Here is a 27,488-nt window from a genome sequence, read left to right as displayed (position 1 = left end):
GGCACACTGGGTCGGAAAGGCGACTCACATGGCTAGAACGTTCTCCGATCACTCCCCAGTGTTAGTCACCGTAAGACCCCTAGTAGATCTTACCCCCTATATTAACTGGAGGCTGAACCCCCTACACTTACAGGACGCTGTCTTTAAGGCAGGGATGGAGCAGGAGATTACTGAATTCTTCCCCAGAAATACGGGCTCCGTAGCCAGTTTGACTACAGTATGGGAGGCATTTAAAGTGACCGTGCGAGGTTGGTGCATCTCCAAGGGAGGGGGCATACTGAAGGATCTCCGACGGGACTTGAACAAACTAGAGAACAAACTGAGGGGGCTGGAGCAGGAGATACTGGGGGGACGAGTCAGGCGCCCTAAAAGCTAGTTTGCGTGAGAAAATGACGGAGTATAAGGAGGTTGCTGAGAGGGAATGTAAATTTCGAGGGAAACACTGTGTGGCTCGAGTATATGGAGAGGGCGATATGCCTGGGAAGTCCCTTGCAGGAGCAGTGAGACCCCCTAGATTTCGTAACTATGTCATTGAACTACAAAACGAGCAGGAAGTGACATGCAGGACTCTCCTGGACCAAATATCTACTCTTACGAAGTACTAGAAAAAGCTTTACACGTCACAGAGATAGACCACAATGGACCTTAGGGACTATTTTGAGGACGTAGCCCTGGCATGGCTGGGAGACGGTCAACGCAAATTCCTAGCTCAAGAACTAGAAGTTGACGAGATCACTGAGGCTATAATGAGCATGAAGTCTGGAAAATCCCCGGGGTCTGATGGGATTCCCATAGACTTCTATAAGACTTACGTTTCCATCTTAGCACCCATACTGAAGGCGATATTTTATGAGGCGCTGGAGGAGGGATGCCTACCTGAGACCATGAGGGAGGCCCAAATTCTGTCACTGCTTAAACCTGGCAAATCTCCCGACCAGTGCGACTCGTACCGACCCCTGTCACTTCTTAACAGCGATACCAAAATCCTGGCGAAAGTGCTAGCTACGAGACTAAACCTCCTCCTAGAACGACTGGTTTTGCCGGACCAATCAGGGTTTGTGCCGAATAGGGCCACAGCTCATAACCTTCGGACCCTCCTGGCTGTACTACAGGATATAGATCCGCGCAGCGCTGCAGTGGCTGTCTTTCTAGAAGCCACCAAAGCATTTGATTCCGTAGAGTGGGAGTATGTGATGGAGACGCTGGCGCACATGGGGATGCCGGAACCTTTCCTATGCTGGATCAAACTACTCTACACTGTGCCTTGTGCTAGAGTTCTTCTTAATGGATCCCATTTGGAGTCCTTTCAGATTACTAGGGGGGACGAGGCAGGTTTGCCCCCTATCCTCCGTTTTGTTTGCTATAGCTATAGAACCCCTGGCAGCTAAATTGCGGCAGCATTACCAATCATAGAGGCCTCATATATCCCTCTAGGCAATTGTTAGTGTCCCTTTATGCGGACAACATCACTTTGTACATACACAAACCACAAGTCAACCTTAACCCGGTCTTGCGAGAGATCACCAAATTTGGGGCAATAGCCGGGGTACAAATAAATTGGGGTAAGTCTGCAGTTTTCCCCCTAACCGACCACACGCTCCCGCACCCATTGGATTTTCCGCTGACGTGGGAGACTGATGACTTTAAATACTTGGGAGTCTACGTCACCAGGGATAAGGATGCCTTGATGAGGACGAACTACGGGTGTGCTATGATTAAGGTGACGGACAACATCACGAGTTGGCTCAAGCTACCCCTCTCGATGGCTGGGAGGGAATCATTAATTAAAATGATTATAGTGCCCACATTTTTATACTTATTCATAAACATTCCTTATCACCCGGGTGCTCATTTTTTTAAAACATTAAAATCGCATTTGGTCCGGCTAATATGGGGGGCAAACAAGCGCGGCTGAAACTGGACACCCTTATGCTACCGTACTGCTTCGGGGGGTATGATGTACCTGATTTCGAACAATATTATCATAGTGCGCAGGCGCACTTTGCAGTGTACTGGTTTCATCCTCCTCCGAATATGCCTCATCTCGCGGTAGAAGATGGGCACATGGCACCGGTCCCGGAATCAGGATACGTGTTTACACCATACAAGGAACGAGACGGGACCCATCCACTGTAGACTGCACTGTCAAAGCATGGCACTGGCTGGCGCGAGCAGAGGGGGTGCCCCAGTTGTACTCCCCCAGAATACCTTTACGATGCTGACCGCTGCTGCCTGTTACTATGGAAAAGATTTGCCAAAACTTGTTAGCTAAATTACAATATACAACTTGGGGCGTCCTATATCTTGGAGGGGAATTGCGTACCAAGGACCAGTTCTTTGGGGAGACTCCGTACTTATTTATGGACCTGTTCCTTTACACCAGGCTCAGGCAGAGTGTACGGGCTAAGACCCCGGACTTCCTGAAGGAGCCGGAAATATGCGCGAGTCCGCACTGCACCTCCGCGTTCCCTAGTGAGGGCCAGAGGGGAATGGGATAGGGACCTAGACGACCCACTTACTGATGACCAGTGGGAGAGTGCTTGCCAGCAGACTGAAATGGTGTCTGGCAGTAGTAGGCTGCGACTGCTACACTTTACATTTTTGCATAGACTGTATCACACACCAGCGCGGCTACATAGGCTCCATCTCCGAGACGATGACAGGTGCTCTAGGTGCGGCCAGGGTCCAGCTGATTTCATACATTTGGTGTGGAAATGCCGTCAAGTCGCCGCGTGCTGGAGGGAGGTCTTCACAGGACTAGCTGACATGCTAGGGACTCCTATTGAGCCGCATCCCGTCAGGGCCCTACTAGGCCTGGTTGCTGACATAAAAACGCCACATCGCAAATTCCTGGCTATGGGCATACTCCTGGCCTGACGACAGGTAGCCTGCAGATGGGGCAGAGGCAGAGCGCCTAAATTTAAGGCGTGGATACATGACATGTCCACTTGGCAGGAATATCTACATGCCTATGCAGAACAATTGCCAAAGAAGTCCCGGCTTAGGGATATTTGGGGTCCCTTGATATCTTATCTTTCTGGTCAACAAGCGGGGGATGACACTGTCGCCACTGGAGCAGAGTCTATGGCGTGAATGTGGTGTGTGGCTGCGGGGGAAATGGTGGTGTTGATGACTTGGGGAAAACCTATGGTGCATGGGGGAGGGGAAGGCTGGGGGGATCCTAGCGACCTGAAGTAACGAAATGCTTCTGTTCCGGGGACATTCGCTAGCTGGAGGAATATGATTACGGACTAACAGCTAGATTCATCAAAGTCCCGTTTTGCGAGTCTGTAATAGCGATTCATAAGGAATCGCTATTAAGGACTTGCAAAACGGGATTCATATAGGAATTGCAAAAAATATTGCGATTCCTACATCTTCCTTATTTGCGATTAGCAAATTGCTAATCGCAAATAAGGATGCGATTTCAATGGTGCCAGGGGTGTCCAAAGGACACCCTGTAGCACCCCTGAAAAGCAAATGTAGCCAGATGTTGCGCACACACATGTCCAAAGGACATGCGTGTGTGTAACATGCAACTGAGAAAAATGCACTAAAGTGCATTTTTCTGATTTTTCGCTATTTACCACAAAATCTGACTTCGTGGTAAATAGCGGCCAGCATATTCGCTAATAGAAATGGTTAATGAATAGCATTTAAGGAATCTCAAATAGAGATTCCTTAAATGCAATTCCTCGCAAATATGCGATTTCGCAATTAGCGATTTTTGCATTTGGGATGATGAATCCCAAATGCAAAAATTGCACTCGCAAAGGGCCAGATTCTCAGAATCTGGCCCTTTGCGAGTCGTTTTCGGCTTGATGAATCTAGCTGTAAGTGTTTTGGACTCTTCTACTGACCTTTTGGTTGATTCTGTTCATCTCTCGGAAGTTCTCTTGCGGGGTATCTAGGGGGGTATAGCTGGGGGGGAGGGAAGGGGAGGTTGGGGGAGGGGGGAATTCCTTTGGGGTAATGTATACATGAAACTGTTATTACTACTGCAAAATCCCATGTGCTGAACTGTATGTCATGAATCGTACTACGATAAAGTTTTTTTTAAAAATTAAAAAAAAAACCATTAGACCCACAGTCACAACATACTTCAGGATACAACAGGACTACAAATGTGAACTGTTAAATTGGGTTAGTCATTGGATTCCAAGGTGTTTCCTTCCAAAAGTCCTTTCAATGTCTTTATTTCCAGACCAGAAAAATATGATCAAAAAGCTTTTACACCGCTATTTAACTACAATGTCACTATTGGTCCCTCAAATTATAAGTAGTGGAAGGAAGTTGCACAAAAAAGGGGGAGGATGTGCGAAGGTAGGTTTTCTTCAATTTCGATTCTTTTTTGCATCAACATTTGATACATTTTTCCAGCCCCGAACTTTCTACAAAAACTTGTAAAGGACACAAATCCAATTGGACCAGACTGGATTGATTGTTTAGAGTAATAAGATGTGTTTTCACCAGTGGGCATGGATTTACCGTCGGGATGAACGGCTCATCAGGGGCACTGTGATAATTCTGCAGTAAAGCCTGTAGCTGAAAAGAGTTCAGCTTAAAGCATGTAGTGTTTAATATTTGGAATGTCTTGCTGTGAACATTTATCCATGGTCAGCAGCGTTGTTGGAAAAGAATTGGTCTATTTTCATATGGCACTAGGTTCACCGCCTTGCAGAAGGGGCGTTTACACAGTGACCAGAGGTGTTCTTTACTATGTGCTTCTTTGGTGCGTGTTTAACACGTTAGGGGTTGTGAGCAAAATTCTTCCTCGGCAGGTTAAATTAGGACTTGGCTGCTAAAGCCAGGTGCGCCCCATAAACCCAGAGGCGGAAGCCTCCAGCCCCCCAGTAATCAATAAACGCTGAAAGAGTGTGTAGTTTAATGAGGCTGACGAGAGCTAACCTTACAATCCACGCATTCCGCTCAGGTGGGGGTGCGTGAGCCTGAGACCGCACCTGTGCAGCGTGCAGCCCCCGAAGCGGGGGCACGTGACAGCAACAGCACCGGCTGCCAGGGAGGGGGAGGGAAGACCACCCCGGGTCTGCAGGCAGCAGCTCGTGCCATTGCCCCGAGCCTGGCGCGCGCCCCTCGGCCTCTGCCCAGCACCGCCGCCTCCCAGGCTGCCAGTGACGTCAGGGGGCGCGCGTGGAGAACCTCCCCGCGCGCGCTAGTTAAAAAGAAGAAGCAAAAAAAGAAGGACTGAAAGAACACGAGAGAGGAGGAGGTAGACCTGCGGAGAGGAGCCAGTGGCACCAGCAGCGCACACACCTCCCTCTGCTAACAGTGGCACAACCCAAGACCAGCCTTCTGCAAAGCAGCATCACACAGACCTGCCATCTGGTACTAGCATCACCCAGATCACCAGCATCACCCTAGGCGTTGTGTCTGTCAGCAGCATCCGCGTAGATCTGCCCTGGGCAGGCAGACTCAGCATCAAATACCCCATTGGCACTAGCATCCCTTCCTCACCAAACTTCTGACAGCAGCATCACACCAGACCTACCTGGTATCTACCTAGGCACCGGCACTGCGCCTGTACCTGCCCTGTGCCAGCAGCATCTTCACCAACAGACTTACCCTCTTTCAGCAGGCACACTTCACACCGGACCTACCCTGTGCCAGACAGGCCACCCCGAGCAGCACCCAAACGTGCCTTCTGCTGGCAGCACCAGGAGAGGACCTGGTGCACTTCTGAGATCTGCCCCGGCCAGCACCCTGTGCCTGCATCAGCACCCGGACCTGCCTTGTGCCCTCCACAGCCAGCCGTTCCGCCCTCCGCCTGTGCCCTGCGTCCTGGGAGCTGTGCCAGTGCAGAGCCAGGACCTGCCGGTGGCACCGCTGACCCCGTGCCACTCCTCGGGGTCCCCGCAAAGCTCAGCCCGGGATGCGGCTACTCTGGTCGGCACTGCTGCTGCTGGCAGCGATGTTCCTGCAGTGCGAGGCCAAGTTCGGCGAGAGGAGCGAGTCCCGAGGGAGGAGACGGTGTCTGAACGGAGGACCGCCCCGGAGGAGCCGGCGCAGGGAGCATGCGGGCACAGAGGGCTGCCGCGGGCTCTACCCCCGGCTCTCCTGCTGCTCCCGCACCGACAGCCGCCAGGGGCTGCTGCTGCACGGGGAGCCCAAGGTAGGCCCCGCCTTGGGGGGGACAGGGCACAGTGCCACCTGTGCCGGGAGGGACCGTGAGGAGGCCGGTGGGTACTGCATGCCTGGGAGGGTGCATGGGAGAGGGGGCGACCTGTAGAGGCTTATTGAATGTCTTTGAAGGTGTTCTACAGACTAGTTTGATGGTGATTGTAGAGAACTATGAAAAAATATAAATAAAGGAATATAATTGTGTATAAAACTGCACAGGAGCGCGGACAGGGGACGCAACTAAATCAAGGGATAGTGAAGATGGAGAAATTGTGATTACGGATCACGTGGGCTACTGATGACGAAGAAAGAATAGACAGGACATAATGTCGAAGAATAATGACTAATGAATGAATGGATGGCTACCATGGAGGAGGAATGGCCATTATATGAAGGAATGGCGAACACAAGGACAGGATAACCACTGAATGAAGGGACGGTGAAACAGAATAAGCAGACGGTGAAAATGAAGACATAGCGGACACCTGATTATTACAAATGTGCAACGACTACGGGATGAAGGGACGGTGAAGTCGGGACAACTGTGACCACTGGAAGGAAGGCAGGAGAACAAGGAACGAACACTGGGTGCCGTAAACCCTGCCATGAAGGAAGAATGACCACCAAACAGAGGAGCTGCGAACGCATACATAATGGGCTCTGACAGGAGCAATGGCAAACATCAACAAACGGGGACCACTTGAGAAGAAACGGTGGGAATGACGACTGAGGATACGGGGCATTGGTCCTTCTTTCTCTGGATGCAGGGAGGCGAAAATGAAGAAATAATGACCACTGTGCAAAGGAATGGTGAACATGATGAACTCTGCATGAAGGAACTAGGGAAATGAAGAAATAGTGGTGACTGAATGAATGGTGTTGTAAATGAATAAAAGGTGGGCATTAAACGGAAGCTGATGAATATGCGGCTTGAAGCAGGTGTGTATGTGTGTGTGTACTGTGTCTTGGGTTCCTTTAACTGTAAATGCCTGGTTTATTGCTCGTCTCGGAGACCGTGTGTTCTTCATAGGAGGGGTGGCGAAGCCCTGGTGGCCGCTTCGTAAAGGAGTCTGCACACTCGCAGCAAGACAGACCCTTTTGATGGTGGAAACCTGTTTACATGCAGGAACAGTTTTATTATAGGCAAACGTGGTGTGCAATAAGTTTACGGAGAATGCGTATCTCGCACGGTAAGTGTGCATTTCGGTGCAGACAGGTGAATTATGCATGCAGAAAGTGTGTTTTAGGGTGCAGGAAGGTGTTGATTAATTGGAAGCTTGATGCCCATTGGCCGCACGGATGTCAATCCTGGCTGCATTCGTTGGGGTTTCCAAGGAGCCTGAGGGTTTCATTGTAACCATCAGAGGCAGGAGGTTGTGCTTTACATAGTGGACATTAGATGTTCAGGGGAGAAGGTTGTCTGCTAGTACAAGAATGTTATGTTCATTTCGAAAGAGGGTGTCGGGAGCAACCATGCATCCTTCGGGCCACTGTGCTTTACTATAAGAGCGGGAGGGTGCTTAGGATAATGTTAGCAATAGGACTTCCATAGCGCGTCGTTCCTCTTCACGGCGCTGTAAAGAGCTGGGACCCTTGTTGCAAGGTGAGTTTTAGCGTCAGCAGTGGCGGAGGCGTTGTCAGGATGGGTCCCTAGGTGGCATCCCTAGGTGGCACAATGGATGGGTTCAGTAGAGCCAGCAGGACGTGCCCACTGGAAATCAGCGCATGGCAACTGGAGGGTCTGCCAGGTCGGAGAGCTGGTGGGTGGCAGACTAGTCTGGCACGACAGAGCGCATAAAGTATCCCCTCTTCATACCCTCGCGTACTCCAGACTACAGCCGTGCCCTCACCCACAAAACCACCAGACAACACTAGGACAAAAGATAATATTTACCGGGACCCTCTCCTGCCCACTCCCCGGGCACGAGCGCTGCCTCTTTCTCACCTCCCCCTGCACGCACAGCCCAGTCGAGCGGATCCCCGCGCTTTCTATCATCCCATGCCCACCTCTCCGAACCCAAATCTTTCAAATGCATGATTCTGCAGGGGTGCACCCAGTGAGACTGCATCAAGGTCTCGCTTCCCATCGATGCTGGTATAGTAGGGGGTTGGGATGGTTCTATAGCGCAACACGTCAAGCACTGGCAGAGGATATGAGGCTTATAAACGTAAATCGATATGGCCAGGATCACACAGTGCTGTCCTATTGCGCAGCCGGGATTAAAACCCGGTCCTAAGGTGGTACGCTAATAGCGAGCAGCACACCTCCAGCCATATCCAAAGTGCAGCTGGTGCAGTTAAAACTAAATAAATAAACAATGATCAGGTGTCTTCTCTTCCGCTTCCCTCCCAGCCCTGGCGCGGGACTCAGATTTAATTAACAATTCTTCACTCACAGCGCTGCAATTGTCAGGCCGTGAGTTATTCCTGGAAAAAAACCTCGCCGTTCACTCTCGCTGGCCCAAGCAGAAAAAAACAGCCGCTGCTTGGTCGGATTTTTATGCTCGGTTCACGGTAGATTTCCCTCCCCATTCACATGTAAACAGCTTCTCCGAATCAACATATGTGTCTGGGTGGTATCTCCCACTTTGTTTGGTAACAAAAAGCCATATTGCATCATTTAATTTGCTCAAGTCATGCAAATGGAGAGAGAGAGAAAAAAAATTGAATAGGACAAAAAGGGGTCGGCCTCTCCTCCTCCTCCCCACTAAACTGCTGCCCACACACGGAGCCCCGGTTGCTTGTGGCGAAAGAATAACAACAACAGCATTGTGTGCAGTGTTAGTTAGTGCACTAATGGGAGGGACTGGGGAACATCACTCTCCCGCCGCCCCCCAGCGCTGTCCAAGTGTTCATGCCTTTTAAGAGGGCATTTGTCCTGTATTCCTCCCAGAGAGGGAGCGGGGCCTGCCGCTGGTTTGTGGGGGTCGCGGGGGGTGCTCAGCTGCAGCCCGGCCTTTATTCCGACGAGTAGTAGCAGAAATGCGCCCTCGTGCTCCCAGAGTTACAACACAAGGCGCTTTATTGGCGTGACAGGAGCTGCCAGATGCAATCGCGGGGATGCAAAACATGTTGCTGAGTCCCCAGCACTGGCAGTGCCAGCTGCCAGGCGACTGCTGCTGTGTTCAGTGTGTCTCTGCCTGTGGGGTGTGCAGGGGCGCAGTTTGTTTACACACGTTTCTTCATTTCGTATTGCTAGCAAATGCTCCTTTTCCTACATACGTTGCACACGGAGGTGTCTGTAAGAGGGGAAGAGTAGGGGAAAGTTCCCCAGACTCTGTGGCCCCTGCTCACACTTCTTGAAGATTCTATCCTCTGTAGGTTTGTAGTTTGCACTTTACTCGGCCAACTGTTGTTTCTCAGTTTCTGTTCAGTTGGCGTTTTTGCCTGGTTTTAAAATTACAGTGGGATATTTTCCAAGTTCGCCCAGGTGATGCGTAACATTTTACCTTGTTGTGTTGCCCCAAAGGAGCAGCTGTTATGCAAAGTCTGTTTTCACACACAAAGAGTTCCTCCACCCATCTTGTGGTTTTCTGTGCCAGCATTCTGTGTGGTGCTGCTGCAGTGGAGTGGGGGTGGGTTGTTATTAGCGATAGTCTGGGTGCAACCACCCTCAAACAGAACGTGCCATCAGTTCTGCGTCAACCAATAAGGCACCGCGGCTCTCTACTGGGAACCCACCGTCGCGACACAAGACCAGGCCCACAGCAGAGCTTCTGGGAGGGAGGCGATGCTCAGAGCCAGGCCCGCTCGGCCCCTGCCCACCTCGGAGGGGTTCACAGCCACGGGGATGTCAGGGCACGGCGAGGAGTAATTGTCCTCAAGTGTGCCCTTTTACAATCATTTGTTTGCTCCGGCCCTCAGGCGGACAAAGGCTATTGTCGGACACATCCAACTAAACAAATACCTCATCCCCTCACGCTGGGTCCCTTTAACAGCTGCCGCTCTTGTTCCTACAATGATCTATTTACATATCCGCCTCGGAGTGCCACTGAACTCGAGAAGTGACGGCCTCCGGTCCCACCGTGCAAAGGAAGCGGGCCCCAGAGGCCGCCGGCTCGCCCCTAGCAGAGTGCGTTGTTTGTTTCTCGACACGCAATCTCGGTGTGTGGCATCGTACACCAGGCAGCCTGCGCACACAACTGTCCATGGACTCCTCCAGACAAACGCTGGGTAGTTTGGAACCGAGCTGGTGTGTGTTTGCTGCTTTTCTTTACCTCCTCAGTGACTGATGGCTCATTGGATAAATGCATCTACTTCATGTATCTGGGTTTGACCCCCTGGTCAAAGGTTCCTATCCCTGGCAGTCTACTTAGCCTTTCATCATCCAGAGGCTGATAACATAAGTATCATTGAGTTGGGTGACAATACCCACCCATTATCTGTCAATAGCACCAAGAGTCCCGTCAGGAGTGACGGAGCACTCTATTAATGGACATGTTATGTTATTAGCAGAGAATGTGTCAATATTCAGGTGCCAGCACTTTTACCATCACCATAGCAGGAGTATTCCAGGACCCTTCTGTAATAAAGGACACTTTGCAGGGGCTGGGTGAATTTTTGGTAAAAATGAGACACAGGAGTGGAAGTAAGCACACACTGACTACATATATTACCAATTTTAATCAGACTCTCTCGAATCATTTACACATTCAAAATTGCTCTTTTGCCAATATGGATGTGGACAAGCAGCAGTAACTAACCAGAGTCACTCGTGGGGACTCACTCACTACATAAGTTATGATCTGTCAAAGACCAATAGGAAACTTGTGTCTAAGATATTTCTTCAGTGAGTGTTGGGCTCACTGAAGAGCCCAGGCTAGAATGAAGCCTTTATGGGTCTCCCATGGATGAATGGTGCTGCCCTGCTGGGTTGCAACAGGTGTTGCCTCTCAAAGATCCACGCAGTACTTGATATCGCATTATTGACTGAACTCCTGGTGCCAGGTCTTTGCAGCAGAGTCCAAGAGACCCGAATGTTTGTAGACCGAGGTGTGTAATAGCTTTATTACCTCATCCAAAGAGCAAGCAGATGTACCTAGAACTCACAATGGATTGGATTCATCTGTGACCATGGGAAGTAGCACTACAGAAGTACTCTTTTACATACTCTTACATGCCTTCGTGAATCGTCCCTAAACATCCAACTCCCCAATAGTAAAAGTGCAGAGGGGATATGAGCGTTTCTATTTCTACATGATTTTTCACATTTTTGATATTTTGGGGCTAATTCATAGCCATTTAAGAATATGTAAAAGAGTACTACAGGAGGCCTATTTTACATACTCCAAAATGCCTTTGTGAATAGCCCCTAAATGTATTTTAATACAGTCTTGCATTTCGTTTGGATTTTTGGTTGCTTGAGGAAGAAAAATGCATCACTTTCTCCCTACCTACATTCATGACATCATATTTGGGTCCATATGTGAAATACTTTTACAATGTATGCAAAAACATGTCTGCTTAAAACTACATACATGTTGAAAATTGGTTTTAGTTGTGTAAATACAAGATCATGGCCTCTGATTTTGTAAACCTACAGATTAATTCACAGACTTCCTTCTGAACATGTGGTAAAATATCACTGAGCACTGAGTGCAGCCTGAGCAACGGTAGTTCACTGATGTGTGCTACCACAGTGTCGTAGAACATTAGATTCCCACACCCAAAGTTGGTTGAAGTGTGTTCTAATGGAAAGAGAAACACTGAACATTTATAGATGAGGCAATACATCTAAAATGACATATATTAATGCACACCTTTTTTTCAGACCTTTGCAGCAGATTTTCTGTCTTTTAAACCAGTGTTCAAGACAGTCATTATTTTGTTTGACAAAGTAGTACGCATGATTATCTTAGGTGTTTCTCAAGATAGACCTATAGCACACATTCTTGGAAAGCCAGCCCTCTCCTCTGACATGTAGACATGTAACTGTCAATGCGTAGCTTCCAACTGGCCCCATTGCCTGAGGGTCACCTTCAGCCCAGTACTGAATGTTTAGCCAAAATCTCTCTGCATGCTGGGACTTGAGCGCTAGAATCCAAATAGCTTTTTGCCCAAAAGTCATAGATGGTTTAAAGTGTTCTTCATGAAGTGGGTTGAGGTATCAGCCAACAATAGGTGTCACCTGGCCCCATATTCTGAGAGGTGAGTGGGAGTGCGTTCTTAGCCACTGGCTGTATTCATTCTGGGATCTGTAAGCACATAGGGATAATGGAGGAATACATACCACTTGTGATAGTATATGAATTACTGTTCAGTCACAACCAGGACTGACTGAAAGTGAGCTGTACACAGGAACGCTAGACTCATACAATTCTGCAGCCACAGTGTTTTGCACGTAATTACGAATTTGCCACATTTGCCTCATAACCCATCCTCTGCTGGAAAATTGGGGGATTTTAACAAAAAAGTTGTTTCTAGGGCAGACCGATCAGTTTCTGAACACGCAGCAGCACAAGTTACTGCTTGTGTGGTCACAGAGGTTCACAGAGGTTGTCAGGTCATCTTTCAGTTGCTTATTGATGTGTTTATGTATTAAACTGCTACTAATGAGGTGAAATCTTTGCCCATACAGTGTTAACATGAATACAAATAAAATAATGAAGTACTATCACAAAAATGCCACATTATGCAGCATAATTTGCCTTTTCTTGCCGTATAACATAGTAAACCCTACTGTGTCATTTGATCCTCCCTGCCACATAATTCCAGTAGCCCTGTCTGTGCAAAATGGAGGGAGCTGACCCCTTCTTCTGTTAACAAGTCCGATTTCATGCTGATGACTTCCTGTCAGTTCCGATTTTTATACTAAGCATACTGACATTTGTAAGCCCATATTTATAAGTGGAAATGCTAGACGATATGTCCCTCTATGGTTAGCGTGGTGCTTGAAAATCCAGAAATGACCTAATGTCACCCTTAGAAAATGGGCCAGTTGAAGGCTCCAGTTCTTTCTCTGTCCTGCTGCCTGGGCTTCCGTTGATCATCTATTTCTGTTTTGTGTTGCTTGCAGATATATTCTATTACCAACAACACAGAATGTGGGAAGTTGCTGGAAGAGCTAAAGTGTGCCTACTGCTCACCGCAAGCACAGGCCCTCTTCCATGCACCTGAGAGAGTGGAGGCGGCTGAGAGAGAGCTGGTGCTGCCGGTGCTGTGCAGAGACTACTGCAAGGAGTTCTATTACACCTGCCGAGGACACATACCAGGTAAGGACAACGTCTCACAGAGGCAAAAATAAACTGCAATAATTGAAATACTTGCTGTGGCCCAGGATAGTCATGGATTTATAATTACCTACGCAAGCATACCTTCCTGGCTGGAAATTCCAGCTGACCAGGGATAAATGCACTAGAGTAGCAAGGGTGCCTTGTACTGCAAGTACAATGCCCTATTGTCTAAAAAACCAAAAAAAATGGGTGAAGTTGGCCTCTCTCACTTGTCATTGGCGCTACTTTTCGGCTGCACTGTGGGCAGATAGGCCTCTCTATAAGTTGTTTAGGTTTCAGTCTCTTGTCGATGGCATACTGATACATTATATATCTAAAAAAAAAGTTGTGGAGACAAATGTAGTAGCGTTTCTTTGCATCTTGGAAGTGGTTAAGCCGTTTTATCACATCTTTTGGATTTCATATTTTTAACCATTAAAAATCAATGTTTTTTTGCTACTGGACGTGTTTTACCTAGGAATACCAAATAACACTATTTGACCAAGAATGCAGTGCTGCACTTTTCTTTTACAAAGCATTGTTTTCAGGTGTGTGAGTTTAATTGAAACAACCAACATTTTAAAAGTCTAGGGATTATATGTTATATGGGGATTTGTATCGCTCACTGCTACTCGAGAGTGTCCTGGCGCGGAGGGTGGGTGGTGACATGGCAGGCAGAAAGGCTACCCGGATTGCTTGAACAGATGGGTTTTAAGAAGATTTTTGAAGACAGCTAGTTCCTTGGTATGTCAGAGAGCATCAGGCAGAGCATTCCACATGGTGGTAGCCTTTACCACGAAGGACTGTCCCCCAAGTCGTGCTCGCCGAAACCTGGGAATGACCAGCCGTCCTTGAGAGGATGAACAGAGAGGGCGGTTGGGAAGGTAGAAAGCAAACCTAGAGCTCATATAGGAAGGGCATGGGCCATGAAATGCTTTATATGTCAGGGTCAGTTTTTTTTAAACAAAAAAATAGAAAGAAGTTGGGCACAGATTTCTTGGTGACACAGAGCCATCTCATAACAAGTTAATCCGTTTACCAGGGGACTATGCGGCGAGCCTTCTTTTTTCTAGATATTCCAATGTGGCACTATAGGTCGGCTCGCTCCTTTGATGAGAATCAAAAAGGCGACCACTGGGATTCATCTAGTTGTAAATAAAAAGCCCAGAACTGCAGCATTGCGTCCTTCCTGACACGGGTCATCTATTGGCTTTAATGTAAACATGTAGAAACCATTACATGGCATCTTTTTTCTCCACCCCTGACCAGCTCACCTTCCTCCACCAAAGGCCTTTATGATTTTCAACACTTACTGCATGTTTATGGCTATCTTTAGTCGTCTTCTTAAGGAACCAACGTGGGAAAAGAGCCGGCCAGGAAACTGCTAACTCGGCCTTAATCTGAGAGTGAAGCGAGAGTGTCCGTTCTTTAATGGCGCGGGTTTGTGCAGGAAGTCACAGATCCGGCCTCAGATAGCGCTAATGAGCAGCGGAGGCCCTGGCTGCACCGCAGAGCTGGGACGGACATATTAAAGGGGCGCTTTGTCGTGTAGTAAATCCATCATGCACACAGGTGTGTGTCTGTGCAAAAACATAACTAGTCACCTCTCACCTCAAGGCCCTGCCACGGACGTAGTCACTCACAGCTGTCATACCCCTCCTTCCGCCCCATCACATGTGGCAACCTCAGCCACTCCTGGTTTTCTAAAAGACTAGCTTGCATTCTGAGATTTTTTTTTAATCCATGCTTGTAACGATCAGAGAGGAACTGCAAGTCCCAAAATGCCTTGCATGGCTGAAAGGGCCGCTTGACAACTATATAACTCCATACCATCATAAAAGGACATTCCTAGTCCCTGGATTTTCTTTAACAATAACTACAAGACCCTTTACTCCATTTGGTTCACGCGTTGTACATTAAGACTACAAATACCAGAATGCACTGCTTCATGCAGACCTGGTACGTAAACGTGGCGTCCTCTTGAAGCCTTTCTTGTAATCCTCCTTCCAGCCTCTGTTCTCTACACACATGACATGCACGCTGCTCCCCCCCCCCCCTTTGAAAAGCACCGACAGCTCTACCCTGTAACATCAAACAAATATTGCTATTTTTACAGGATTTCATTCAGAGTAAGGAGTTGTGTCTGTAGTGTAGCTATAACTATTCGACCCGGAGTGCTGCTCCGAAACAGTTATCACGCGCACAATCTAAACAGAAAAGGAGTGTGTTTTGCTCCTCCGCTAAAACAAACATTGGCGCGCAGTTGCTGGTCGCCTTTGCTGCGGTTCGGCGTGTACCTAAGCCCATCCGAATATGAAAATATTAGCCTTGCTTTGGTAAACTGCGGAAGGCATCTGAAGGCTGCTCGAAAGCAGCTGTTCAGCCTCTTTATCACCCTCCCAAAGGCTGCCCCTTGCCAAGACTGCCCGCCGACTGGTGGTAACAGATTACAGCGTGCGAATGTGTGGCCTTAGCCCGGTGCCAGGAGGTTTGTTTTGTTGCATAATCAATCGGCGTCCTGGGTTAGCTTCTTCTAGTAAGTCGATTTCCAGTTATTTGTGGTTGTACAATCGTGGCTAGTTTGAGTAGAAAAGCACGCGCCAGGCCGAAGGAAGGACAGACGAGAAGGCCTTACCCTCGGCCAGCAGCACAGGAGCCGCGGCGGCCCCTCCTCCACGCGCCACCCCCCCTCCCCGGCCAACATATGTGGTGACGAATGACACATTTATTTTTCTACTAAGCTTGTGTATATGTAAAACCGCTGAAGTGCATCAAGATGTCAAGTGCTTTCTGTGGCCACCCAGGCAGCCTTGAAAGATAAGCAGATGAAAGCATCATTCTCGCGCTGGACAGGGAAGCGTCTGCGGGCCTCCCTCCAGCGGCAGTGGGGCTGCACTCGGGCCTGCTCGATACTCTTCCAGACTTTAAGCTCGGGGCCTGCCCGTCCACGAGACTCTCTGGTCCTGATACATGGCCAGCCTTTTTTTTTTTTCTATGATGCCACAAAACACATTATTTAATGGACGCTCCCAATCCAGAACCTATGAATGCCAACTTACTGCCTACATTGACTTTTTTGCTCTTTCACCATTGTATAATCCTATCTGTTTACCTTGTTTTCTTTCCTGATGTACAGCGCTCTGATACCCCAAAGGGTCATGTTCGCGCTATATAAAACTCAATACAACTTCCTAAAAATAAAGGTGGCAATCACAAGAGCAGGTATCAACAGGGGGGTTCCATCGATCCTGCTTTACACGGCTAACTTAAATAAGATTGGCCACCAAACATCACACCTATACAAACTCCTCTGCCCTGCAACAACAACACTAAACGCCAAAGAACTAGAATTCTGGGAAACACAGCACAACAGACATTTCAGCGAGAAAGAAAAGGCCCGCCTCTGGTCCTCAGCATCCCAAAATAAGGTGACATCAACATTAGCTCAAACCAAGTAGTGGCTACTCCACAAAACATACTGGACCCCGGTACGACTAGCAGCGGTAGGGCTCCGGGACAACGACACATGCTGGAACTGCCACAAACATAAAGGAGACCTTCCGCACCTTATCCTTTACTGCCCCAAAGTCAAGACTTTTTGGGGTAAAGTAAGAGACTTCATAAACACATTAGGCCACTCAATTCAGCCTGACTTCATAGGGCTAGTAGCCGCCTTCATGGCCCCCGGAATCGAATGCAAAAGTGATAGCGACCTAATCGACCTCCTGCTCACAGCTGCAGTCAAAACTATCCTGGCGAACTGGAAGAATACAGGGAGGGCAACCTTCAAAAGCTGGCTAAATTGGATCACATTCCTAAGGGGGGCGGATAACATAAAGGCGAAAGTCCCACCCTAATCCACCACAAAGGGCGAGATGTGGCTTTCCCTAGACAACTACTTGGGCTCGCACAAACCACCCTAGATAAGACACGCCCTCACTCCCTATAGCACACGCAATTGTTGTATGGCAAAAACGACAGCGCCACCCTTCCTGTCCGCTTCCCCCTTCTTCTCTTCTCCCCATCTTTCTTTTGTTTTTCTTTCTATATATTCCTCTTGCGAGGGTACTACACAAGACTGCCGAGTTTCTCAACATACGCCTGTAACAAGCTTTGCCCAGCCAATGTAACTTCCTCCTACTCATGTCAAACGAGATGACTACTGTAACCCTCACGGCGTATAAGACACCAGTATTGCCTTCACTGTATAAGTACTGAAAAATGTTCTCTAATAAAAATTTCTGAAATAAAAAAAAAAGAAAAATGTGTATATCTTTATTGAAATACACCCTGGCATCTCAGACACTTTTTTTTAGGACAGCCCACTTCACTGGTTGCCCCACCCCATGCTTCCACTGCCTGTTAATAAAATGTTTTTAAGTCTTACATCTATTTTCCAGTTACCATATCACGATGTGCAGAGTCAAAGAGACTCGGATTTGCCCACTGTCTTGTGGCATGGACTGCTTCTTGAGGAGCATCACTGGTCCACGTATGATATCAATATTGTATAATGCCCTCTACCATTATCCCTACATCATCACCACAGTAATTACATGTGAGGTTGATCCCACCTCATGTAGGACAAAGAAGAAGAAGTAGATATGTCATAGTCCTACTCACCCAAGCGGTGGTATAAGGCATAGCCTACCCACAGTACTTCCTGAATTTAGAAAGCATCACTGAGGCCCGTAGCACTAGGGAGGGAGACAGGGCCATAATGACTGAGATTAGGACATTAAGAACTAAGGATATTGAAGATTACCAGTAATTAACCCTACGTCCTATCTCGTTGTCCCAGTCATTGCTTGTGAAGAATTCCAAAACTCAGCTGACTGAAAGAAATTATACATACAATTGTCACTATTATGTATACACCAATCCCAAACCACACTAGTGAAAACAAGTATTGAAAGCATGAAACCAAGTTGTCAAAAATACCAATTAAGATGTCACAGATTCGTAAGCCCCACTGTGACTAAGAGGTAGGAGAAGGTGCCTTTTCTGATCTTTGACCTCTATCGACACAGCCCGGGAGCTCTTTGTGCCAGGCACAGGATTTAGGGAGGAGTTAGACTATGCAGCACAGTAGCAGCAGATGGTCACAAGGTGTGCAGTGGTCCCTGAGCCCATCTACAATTAAGTAAGACCTGAAGACAGCGAGGAAAGGATGTCAAATAGAGTTTCTCAGTTGCAATCTCATTTGAGACTGGGACCATTCCTATGCAAGATCCAGCCAACAAGGAGAAGAGGAATGTGCTGAAATCATTAATTCAAACCCTGCTGGAGAAGAGGGCAATAAAATTAGTGTTGTAAATAGAACCGTATTGATGCACCCACTCCAGAATTGCCCTGGTTCCAAAACCGGTAGGAGGATTTTGTCTAGAAATTGACTCAATAAATGTCAATGGGAAGAAAAGGAAGGTTCATTTCAAGATGAATACTTTGCAAAAAATATTCCACTCTTTCCTGTAGGAGCATGTATGGAAACACAGGCTTTTCATATCCAGATTGCAAAAGAGTAATACAGATTTCTCAGATTCTACATTTTTGGGATACACTATAAGTTGCTATTTGGAATTTCAATCAAAACTTTATCGTACAGTTATTTAAAACCATGGCAATTATAAATAAAAGACAAAAGAATACAGATTTGCAGCAATTCTTCCAGACAATTGTTACAACCATAAAACCAAATAAGAACTAGAGTTGTAAAGTGCATGACATCAACGGAAAGATTGTTATGCAACTAAAAGGTAAGATACATTCAACAACAATTTCCGAGCACCAAGCCTTACTCTGATTGCTTTTGAATGTGTGACCCCCTTCTCATTGAAAATACCTTTTGGTGGACACATTGAGAGAGGCAAGATGGCGCCTGCCGTAGCGGACGCGTAGGCTGATCGTTCCTGCCTGAACTCACGGCTCGAGAAGAGGCCGCTACAATGTTGCAGTTTTCGCCCATGAGGGATACTGTTTCACTTTGAAGATTTTCTCCCGCTAAGCATGGAATGACCCTCCCGGACTCTCACCTTGTGGTGTCTCGGTTTCAGCTCCGTTTGTTGCGGCTGGAGGCTCTCCATGAACGTGGCGGATTGAAGCTGCTCCAGTGCGGCGTGTGGGCGGTGTCAGCCAGCTGGCGGCTGGCGGCGTGTGGGGGTGCTCACTGGGATCATTGTGTTGCTCCCGCTCCTGGGAGCGTTCAAGGGCAGAACGCGGCTGAATTTTGTCTACTATGCCCCCAAAAGGAACGCGAGGCAAACCCCGTGGTCAAGACATGGCGAACATGGACGGCTGCGCCGTCGGTGTAGAGGTGAGAGAGGCTACATTACCAGACCCAGTTAAGCCGGTAAAATGTGCTGGCACTGTTACTGTGGCGGATTCTGCCGCTGGTAGAGGCAAGGAGGGCTTGGAGAAGAAAAATATTCCGGCAATCTTTTTTGCAATTAAAGAAAAGCGCAAGGGGAAACAACCTGCCCCCCCACAAACGGGGGCTCTGACTGTGCTCACCTTAATGACACAAATGATCCTGTTCTTTGTAATGAGAACATTGAGGTTATTGTCCAGAGTGACGTTCTAGCCCCTACTGCTGTGACTGGGGAGGAAAATGGAAAATCTAATTCGGAGCCTCATTCTATCACTGCAGCTGCCCCAGTACCTGCCAGAGATATTGCTGTGGGGGGAGAATGTCAGTGTTATGACGACTCAGGGCAGCATCGGTGTGGGGGCTACTGGGGGCAATGAATACTCCAATGGGTCTGCCCATTTATCAGGCGAGGACCAAATACATATGCCTGATGCAGAGTCAGGTGACTTTAATTCATTGTCTGATCAGTCAACATCATCCTGTGAGGACCTAGCACTTCAGTATGCAGCGCAGATGGCTGTGAGCATAGCAGTTTGTTTCTGGAGGAGTCAGGGGATCTTAATGAAGGGAGGTCCCTCACTGTTCGTAAAAAGCTAGAGTTGACTCTCTGTAATGGTGGCAGGGCAACAGAACATCCTGTTTCCGAGCAATCACACCATCTTGGAGAAGAAGAGATATGACTCTCACTAATCTACCAGTCAATTATGTCTCATCGTGCCGAAACACGTGAAGAGAGCCAGAGAGTCCAAAATATATGGAGAAAATTGCAAAACTCAGTCCGACGGATGTCGAAATCGCATGTGGATTTTGTCTCTCATTGTAATGAGGCTGAAGCACGGATTTCCAATCTGGAGGACTAACTGGCTCAACAAAAGACTGTGACTGCTGCTATTCAATCGGTTAGGGATGATATGCATTGGAAGATGGCAGATATCGAAAATCGTGCGCGTAGGAAGAACTTGAAAGTGCTCCAGATTCCTGAGGAGAAGAAAGAACAGGATCCACGTCGTTACATTGTAGAACTATTTAAAAAGGCTTTTCCGGAATTGTCTAAATGGGACTGGGATCGATAAATTGAAAGAACTCACCGTTTTCCTTTTAGTAGGCGTGTTCGTACTGGTACTGAGCAGATAGATGAAAAACCTAGAGATTTTTTAATTTCATTTAATAGCTTCTTGGCATGAGAAGATGTATTTCGCCTAGCACAGCCTAATAAAAAAAGACCCGTAGGGCATTTTGAGTTTTTTGTGCTGCCGGACTTCTGCCAATATACGGTTGAGCTCCGATTGCAGCTGCGGGAATTGATTGCTCGATTTCAGGCCAAAGGAGCCCAAGCATATTTGCTGAACCCGGCATAGTTAAAAGTGAACCTTAAAGATCGTACTAATTTTTTTTCTAATGAAGGCTCTGCTAAAGAGTTTTTGAATTCAATTTAGTGAATGCTGGTTTATATAAATCAATAATGTTGTAGTGGATCATTTTGTTTGGCAACATATTTTTGTGTAGGTATGTTGGATTTTCGGCTGTGTTATGACTTATTTGAGTACGGGCAGAGTAGGGGGTGATGGCAAGGGGTTGTACGGTCGCCTGCTTCTACAGGACCATGCGTCCTAAAGCCGTGTTACAGAGGGTTGGGGGGAGGGTAAGGTTGGGGGAGGGCAGGGTCCTGGGGTGGGTCACTAAGGTGGGGTAAAAAGGGTAAAAAATCGCGGTAACTCAAGGAGAAAATAAAGATAGTGTTTTGTCATGATTATTGGGGAATGTGCGGTGTCATTATGTTTAATGTGGTGTTGCGGATAGATGTGTTTGTTGACCACCATTATGGCAGCTAAGGGGGTAAAGATATGTTCATTAAATGTCTCTGGCCTTAACAACTGGAATAAGAGAAATAGAGTCATGGCAGAGTTGCGTAGTATCCAGCCAGATCTGGTATGTCTCACTCTCCAAGAGACACACATACCCTGGTCACAACGGTCAATCTTAGAAACACTGGGGTTCTCTCTGGTGGTGGCTTCACAACAATCTTCTATGATCAGGGGAGTGGCGATACAGCCAAACATAATACGGTTACTGTCGGACGCTGTTTAGCAGATAAAGCAGGCAGATGGGTCATTGCAGAGTGCAGGATTGGGGACACTAAATATACAGTTTAAATATACAGATGATGCTTCTATTTTGGAAGAATTAGATATAGAATTAACAACTTGGGGGACACCTCTGATAGTATGTGGGGATATAAATATCAATTTATCTACTGTAGATTTGCAGAAAGGGGCCCGAAGCTACAGTGGGCGGAAGCCACGAGTGTTCAAAGCTCTGCACAACCTTTTAAATGATCAAGGTCTGATTGATGTCTGGGGTAAATTAAATCCGACAGACCCTGGGTTTACTTATTATTCTTTTCCCCATAAAAAGTTTGCACGTTTAGATTATTTTTTTTCATCTGCTCTGTCATTGGGTGGGACTTCAATTCAAATTTTGCTATGGATTGCGTCTGATCACTCTCCAATCATACTTGTAGTTACTGCTTCTGCTCATTATCTGCCTTTAAAAACATTTTCATTTGACCGGAAACTTTGCTTGAATGAAGATTTTAAAGGTCATATGTCCAGGTGGATTAATGAGTTTTTTTCTATCAATAGACACTGTGCCTACTAAGCAATAGTATGGGACTCGTTTAAGGCATGCTTCAGAGGTGAGGTTTTAAGTTTTGTCTTCCAGCAGAATCGGAAGAGAAAAATGGAGATGCAGGAGCTGTATTCGTTGCTTAGAGACGCTGAGGGTAAACTAATCCAGGGAGCTATGTCTCAGGCGGGTAATATTCAAGATTTAGAAGGGGCCACTGAGCAAGCAAGGGATAATATCCAAGGAGTATGGAACATGGAAAACGCCAGAAAATATCTGGCTCACAAAAAGCAAATTCATGAACTTGGGGAAGCTGTGAGCAGATGTTTGGCACTGCGGCTACGTATGAAAGAATCCATGAGCCATATTAGTGCTCTGAAAGATAATGCAGGGACAGTTTGTCAGGATCCTAAAGGGATACTATCAATTTTTCATCAGTTTTATTCGGAGTTATATACTCAACAGGCTACGCATGGTATGAATATCTAGAATTTTTTGGATGGGGTTACAGCACAGCTAGATTCTAGCGGGATAGCAGTGTTGGATGGTCCAATTATGATGGAATAGCTAGAAGCAGCGGTCAATGGATTAGCTTTAAGGAAGGCTGCTGGACCGACAAACTTCCGGCTGAGATCTATAAGCTTTTTTTTAGCTTAATAAAAGCAGACATGCTGAGCACATTCAGGGCTGCACAGGAGGGACTTGCACCTAAATCTTGGACAGAAGCCCCTATTGTGGTTTTTAGTAAAAAGAGTAAAGACCCGGAATTGGTGGGGTCTTATAGGCCGATTTCATTAGTGAACTGCGATTGTAACATTTATTCAAAGATTTTGGCCACCCGCTTGTCTAAAATCATTAGTTCATTAGTTTTGCAGACTCAACACAGCTTTATTCCAGAGCGTAGCATAGTTACGCATGTTAATAAAATGGTGACGCTTTTCAATGTTGCTCAGACAGAAAAGCGGGAATTAGGCTTAATTTTATTGGACGCAGAAAAGGCGTTTGACCGTGTGGAGTGGGCGTACCTATGGGAATTGATGTTTCATTTGGGTTTTGGTAAACGGTTCGTCACTGCCCTACAGGTTCTGTACATTTCACCTGTCACTAAGATCGCCTCAATGGGTCTATTATCAGAGACAGTGAATATCACCAGGGGCACAAGGCAGGGTTGCCCCTGTTCACCACTGCTTTTGGCATTATACATACATCCATTCATTGAACAGTTTGGCAACAACTCCTTGATGAAGCCCTTCAGGGTGCATAATATCCCTTACCCTGTGTTTGCATATGCAGACGACATTGCAGTAACCACAACGGATCCTTGTTCAGCGCTCCAAGAGATTGAGCGGCTAGCTATATTATTTGGCCAGGTATCCGGCTATAAATTAAATGTTACTAAAACGCAAGTCTTAATCACTGAAAAGGTGACTCTGGATTACACTCGAGTCATCAAAAATAGATCGTCTTTGCATGAATTAGTTGATACTAACTGGACTATGTTACTACGCAATATTCAGGAATCACTAGATAAGTGGACTCGACTTCACCTCACATTGATTGGTAGAAGTAATATTATCAAGATGAATGTTTTGCCCAAGGTTTTATATGTGTTTAGAACTGTACCGTTAGAAATCACAGTGTCCCAACTTCAACATTTGCAGTCTATCTGTACTAAGTTTCTGTTGGCACCAGGCAAACCTAGATGGGCTATGAGATTCTTGACTCTACCAATTGAACGTGGGGGATTAGCTATCCCAGATTTCGCTTTTTATTTTTATGCATGTTTTTTGTTTAAGATGCAGATTTTATTGACTGGGGAAGACATAGGCAATGCCGCAGATGCCCTTTCAATTTTTTCAGATTCTGTTGGGACTAGAGGCACGACAATGTTTATTCAAACAAATAGATGGCAGTTATTTTAAACGGACAAGGTTTAAGGTGTTGATATTCGCTTTTAATGTATGGAAAAGAATACGTAAGTTATGTTTAATTGAGAAATTGTCTCGGTACACCACTACAAATGCCGTAAGGCTTCTTCCCCCTATTTTTTGGGATAGCGTTGCTCTGGGTTGGAGGGCAAAAGGTATTGCTCAAGTGGGGGATTTTTTTCACACTTCTGGTTCCCTTATGTCTTTTGAAGAGCTGTCTAGACAGCAAAATCTGTCTAAATCAAATTTTTTTAAGTTTCTTCAAGTTCGAGATTTTATTACTCAGAAAAAAATTATGCCGGTTCCCAATACAGTAGTTGTGGCCATTCAGCACCATGCCAAAATTGGGGAGGTCTATAAGTTATTAATGTTGCATAGAAAGGATGATTTAGATAAACATAATGTTAAATGGTCTACGATTTTGGGAGTAGATAATATATTCTTAAAAGATGTTATCATAAGAACAAGGGAAGACTTGCTCTTCACCAACTTGAAAGTCCTATGTTTTAAAAAGTTTTTTAATTTGTACTATACTCCGGCACACATGCTTAAATGGGGGACAGGACAAGATGGTAAAGGTTTTCGGTGTGGGGGGGATAATGCGGATATTTTGCATATTTTCTTTAGTTGTGGTTATTTGACAAATTATATTGTTAGTATAGAGCAATTTTTGTCTAGAGTTATTGGGATTCCGATTGTTATAACATCTGCAATTATTCTTTTGGGAATGGGGCCCGAACTTGTGATGGGTACTCCCCTGTATAAACACCAACATTTGATTTTTATAGCTATGACTGTCGCCCGGCTTTGTATTGCGGCTGAATGGCTACAAGTTGACCCTCCTTCCTTTGAACGATGGAGGGCAAAGATGTATAATTTATTTAATTTAGAGTTAAGTTTGTATTCAGTTAAAGGGGCGAATAAAAGTAAAATTGGTTTAGGCATTTGGGGATTGTGTTCTGATCATATTCATATAAGAAGTCATGACAATGTATGTATTAGTCTCTTGAGTTACTGTGGAATAAACAATAAAAAAAAAGAGAACTGTCTTGAACCGGCAAGAGGAATGGATACTTTTAATATAGACTTTGGCATGGACTATAACTCTAGAATAAAAACAAAGACACTGATGGTCTCAATGTTGGAACGACCACCGGTCACAGAATGTAAACTGCAAATAAAACAAGCATTTGCAATGCAATAGGTCTCGCATTAGGAAAGTTTGAGCTATTGGTACTGTAAATGACATATTTTTTATTTATGTGTTGGTTTTGAAAATATTGAAATTAATAGTCCCAATAGTTTTAACTTTTGCAAATGTGACACCTATAGCATTTGTAAGGCAACATGTGTTGTATTTACGTGACTTAGATGTATTGATATTACAAATAACAATGGCTTACATTTTTTTTAAATAATTAATAATTGAAAAAAGTTATTGTAATTTATAATGGCAATAGCTTAAACTTTTGTAAATATCTTTGGTGAATTTTATGTTCATTGTATTTTATTGTAACGAAAATCCAAGAACAGAAGTGAAATATTAACATCTGTTTGTGACATTTGTAATAAAGCTTGAAACATTGAGAGAACATATTTGAACCAGTTGATGTTGAATGGTTGCACAGAATGATACTGTGGTGGCACTGAGTGATGTTGTGGTGGCGACAAGTGATGCTCTGGCGTTCAGTGATGCAGTGGTAGCGCATAGTGATGTTGTGGTGCCCCAGAGGGATGCTGTGGTGGTGCTGAGTGATGCTGTGGTGGTGCGATAGATAGAGTGAGTGCGATAGATAGAGTGAGGGCGATAGATAGATAGAGAGAGGGCGATAGATAGAGTGAGGGCGATAGATAGAGAGAGGGCGATAGATAGATAGAGAGAGAGGGCGATAGATAGATAGAGAGAGAGGGCGATAGATAGAGAGAGGGCGATAGATAGAGAGAGGGCAATAGATAGATAGAGAGAGGGCGATAGATGGAGAGAGGGCGATAGATAGATGGAGAGAGAGCAATAGATAGATGGAGAGAGGGCGATAGATAGATGAAGAGAGGGCGATAGAAAGATGGAGTGAGGGCGATAGATAGATGGAGTGAGGGCGATAGATAGATGGAGTGAGGGCGATAGATAGATGGAGTGAGGGCGATAGATGGAGTGAGCATGAGATAGTATGTAAAAGAGAATTACTGGAGTCCTATTGTATGTGCTCCAAAATGCCTTTGTAGATAGGCCCCACTGTGTATCATGTATATGCACAGCCACCTCTCAGAGGCACCTAGAGTGCTGTTAATTAGAATATTCAGAGAAGGCTGCTGCTTGCATTCACGTGCACATTTATTACATGTAAAAAATAAAACAAGGTATGCAGTCATCTGACTACTAAAGATGGCATCTGCTGCCCTTGCACTTTATCTGCTGTAATTAGTGTGGCATCTCACCAGACCTGGCGATTGAGCCTTTGAGAGCCCTTCTAAGTGGATGTATGACATTACAACGCATGCTTTTACATCGCATGCTTTTACAACGCGGTTTTTACAACGCATGCCATTACAACGCATAGTGCTTTTAGGCGCTGGATAGTGAATTGTGTAATTTACTATTCCAACTCCAGTCCCCGTGGATAGTAGGGAAGGTGTTGGATAGTACATTAAACACATTCCCTATCCTAGAGCGCCCCCCAGCGCAATGCGTTGTAATGGATGTATGACATTACAACGCATGCTTTTACATCGCATGCTTTTACAACGCGGTTTTTACAACGCATGCCATTACAACGCATAGTGCTTTTAGGCGCTGGATAGTGAATTGTGTAATTTACTATTCCAACTCCAGTCCCCGTGGATAGTAGGGAAGGTGTTGGATAGTACATTAAACACATTCCCTATCCTAGAGCGCCCCCCAGCGCAATGCGTTGTAATGGTTTGCATTGTAAAAGTTGCGTCGTAAAGGCACTGCGTGGTAAAAGTTGCGTTGTAAAGGTTGTGCACCGTTGTAATGGTTTGCATTGTAAAAGTTGCGTCGTAAAGGCACTGCGTGGTAAAAGTTGCGTTGTAAAGGTTGTGCACCCTTCTAAGTGGATTGGGAAGTTTTTTGTTGTTGTTTTGTTTTAAAATCCATGTGATCTAGCTATCCCGGGTTCGATCTGAGCCACTGGGGCAGCTTGCAGTAGAAGAGGCTCCCTGAACTGTATTGAGGTGTTAACACGCAGCACACTCCAGACT

General features: G+C 46.2%; 1 protein-coding gene across 2 annotated transcripts in view; it reads left to right on the top strand.

Annotated features, from left to right (window-relative positions):
• Positions 1 to 5,207: 5,207 nt before the first annotated feature.
• The window catches only part of HHIP (hedgehog interacting protein), a 225,279-nt gene continuing 202,998 nt past the window's right edge, over positions 5,208 to 27,488 (top strand). For both annotated transcript variants that reach the window (XM_078676879.1, XM_078676878.1), the window contains exons 1-2: positions 5,208 to 6,130; positions 13,154 to 13,349. In XM_078676879.1, coding sequence (XP_078533005.1) covers positions 5,891 to 6,130; positions 13,154 to 13,349 — 436 coding nt within the window. In that variant the 5' untranslated portion in view covers positions 5,208 to 5,890. The remainder of the gene's footprint in view (positions 6,131 to 13,153; positions 13,350 to 27,488) is intronic.

Source organism: Lissotriton helveticus, chromosome 2_1 (genome assembly GCF_964261635.1).
Source record: "Lissotriton helveticus chromosome 2_1, aLisHel1.1, whole genome shotgun sequence".
In the NCBI taxonomy this organism is placed as follows: Eukaryota; Metazoa; Chordata; class Amphibia; order Caudata; family Salamandridae; genus Lissotriton; species Lissotriton helveticus.
This window is presented reverse-complemented; position numbering and strand designations above follow the sequence as displayed.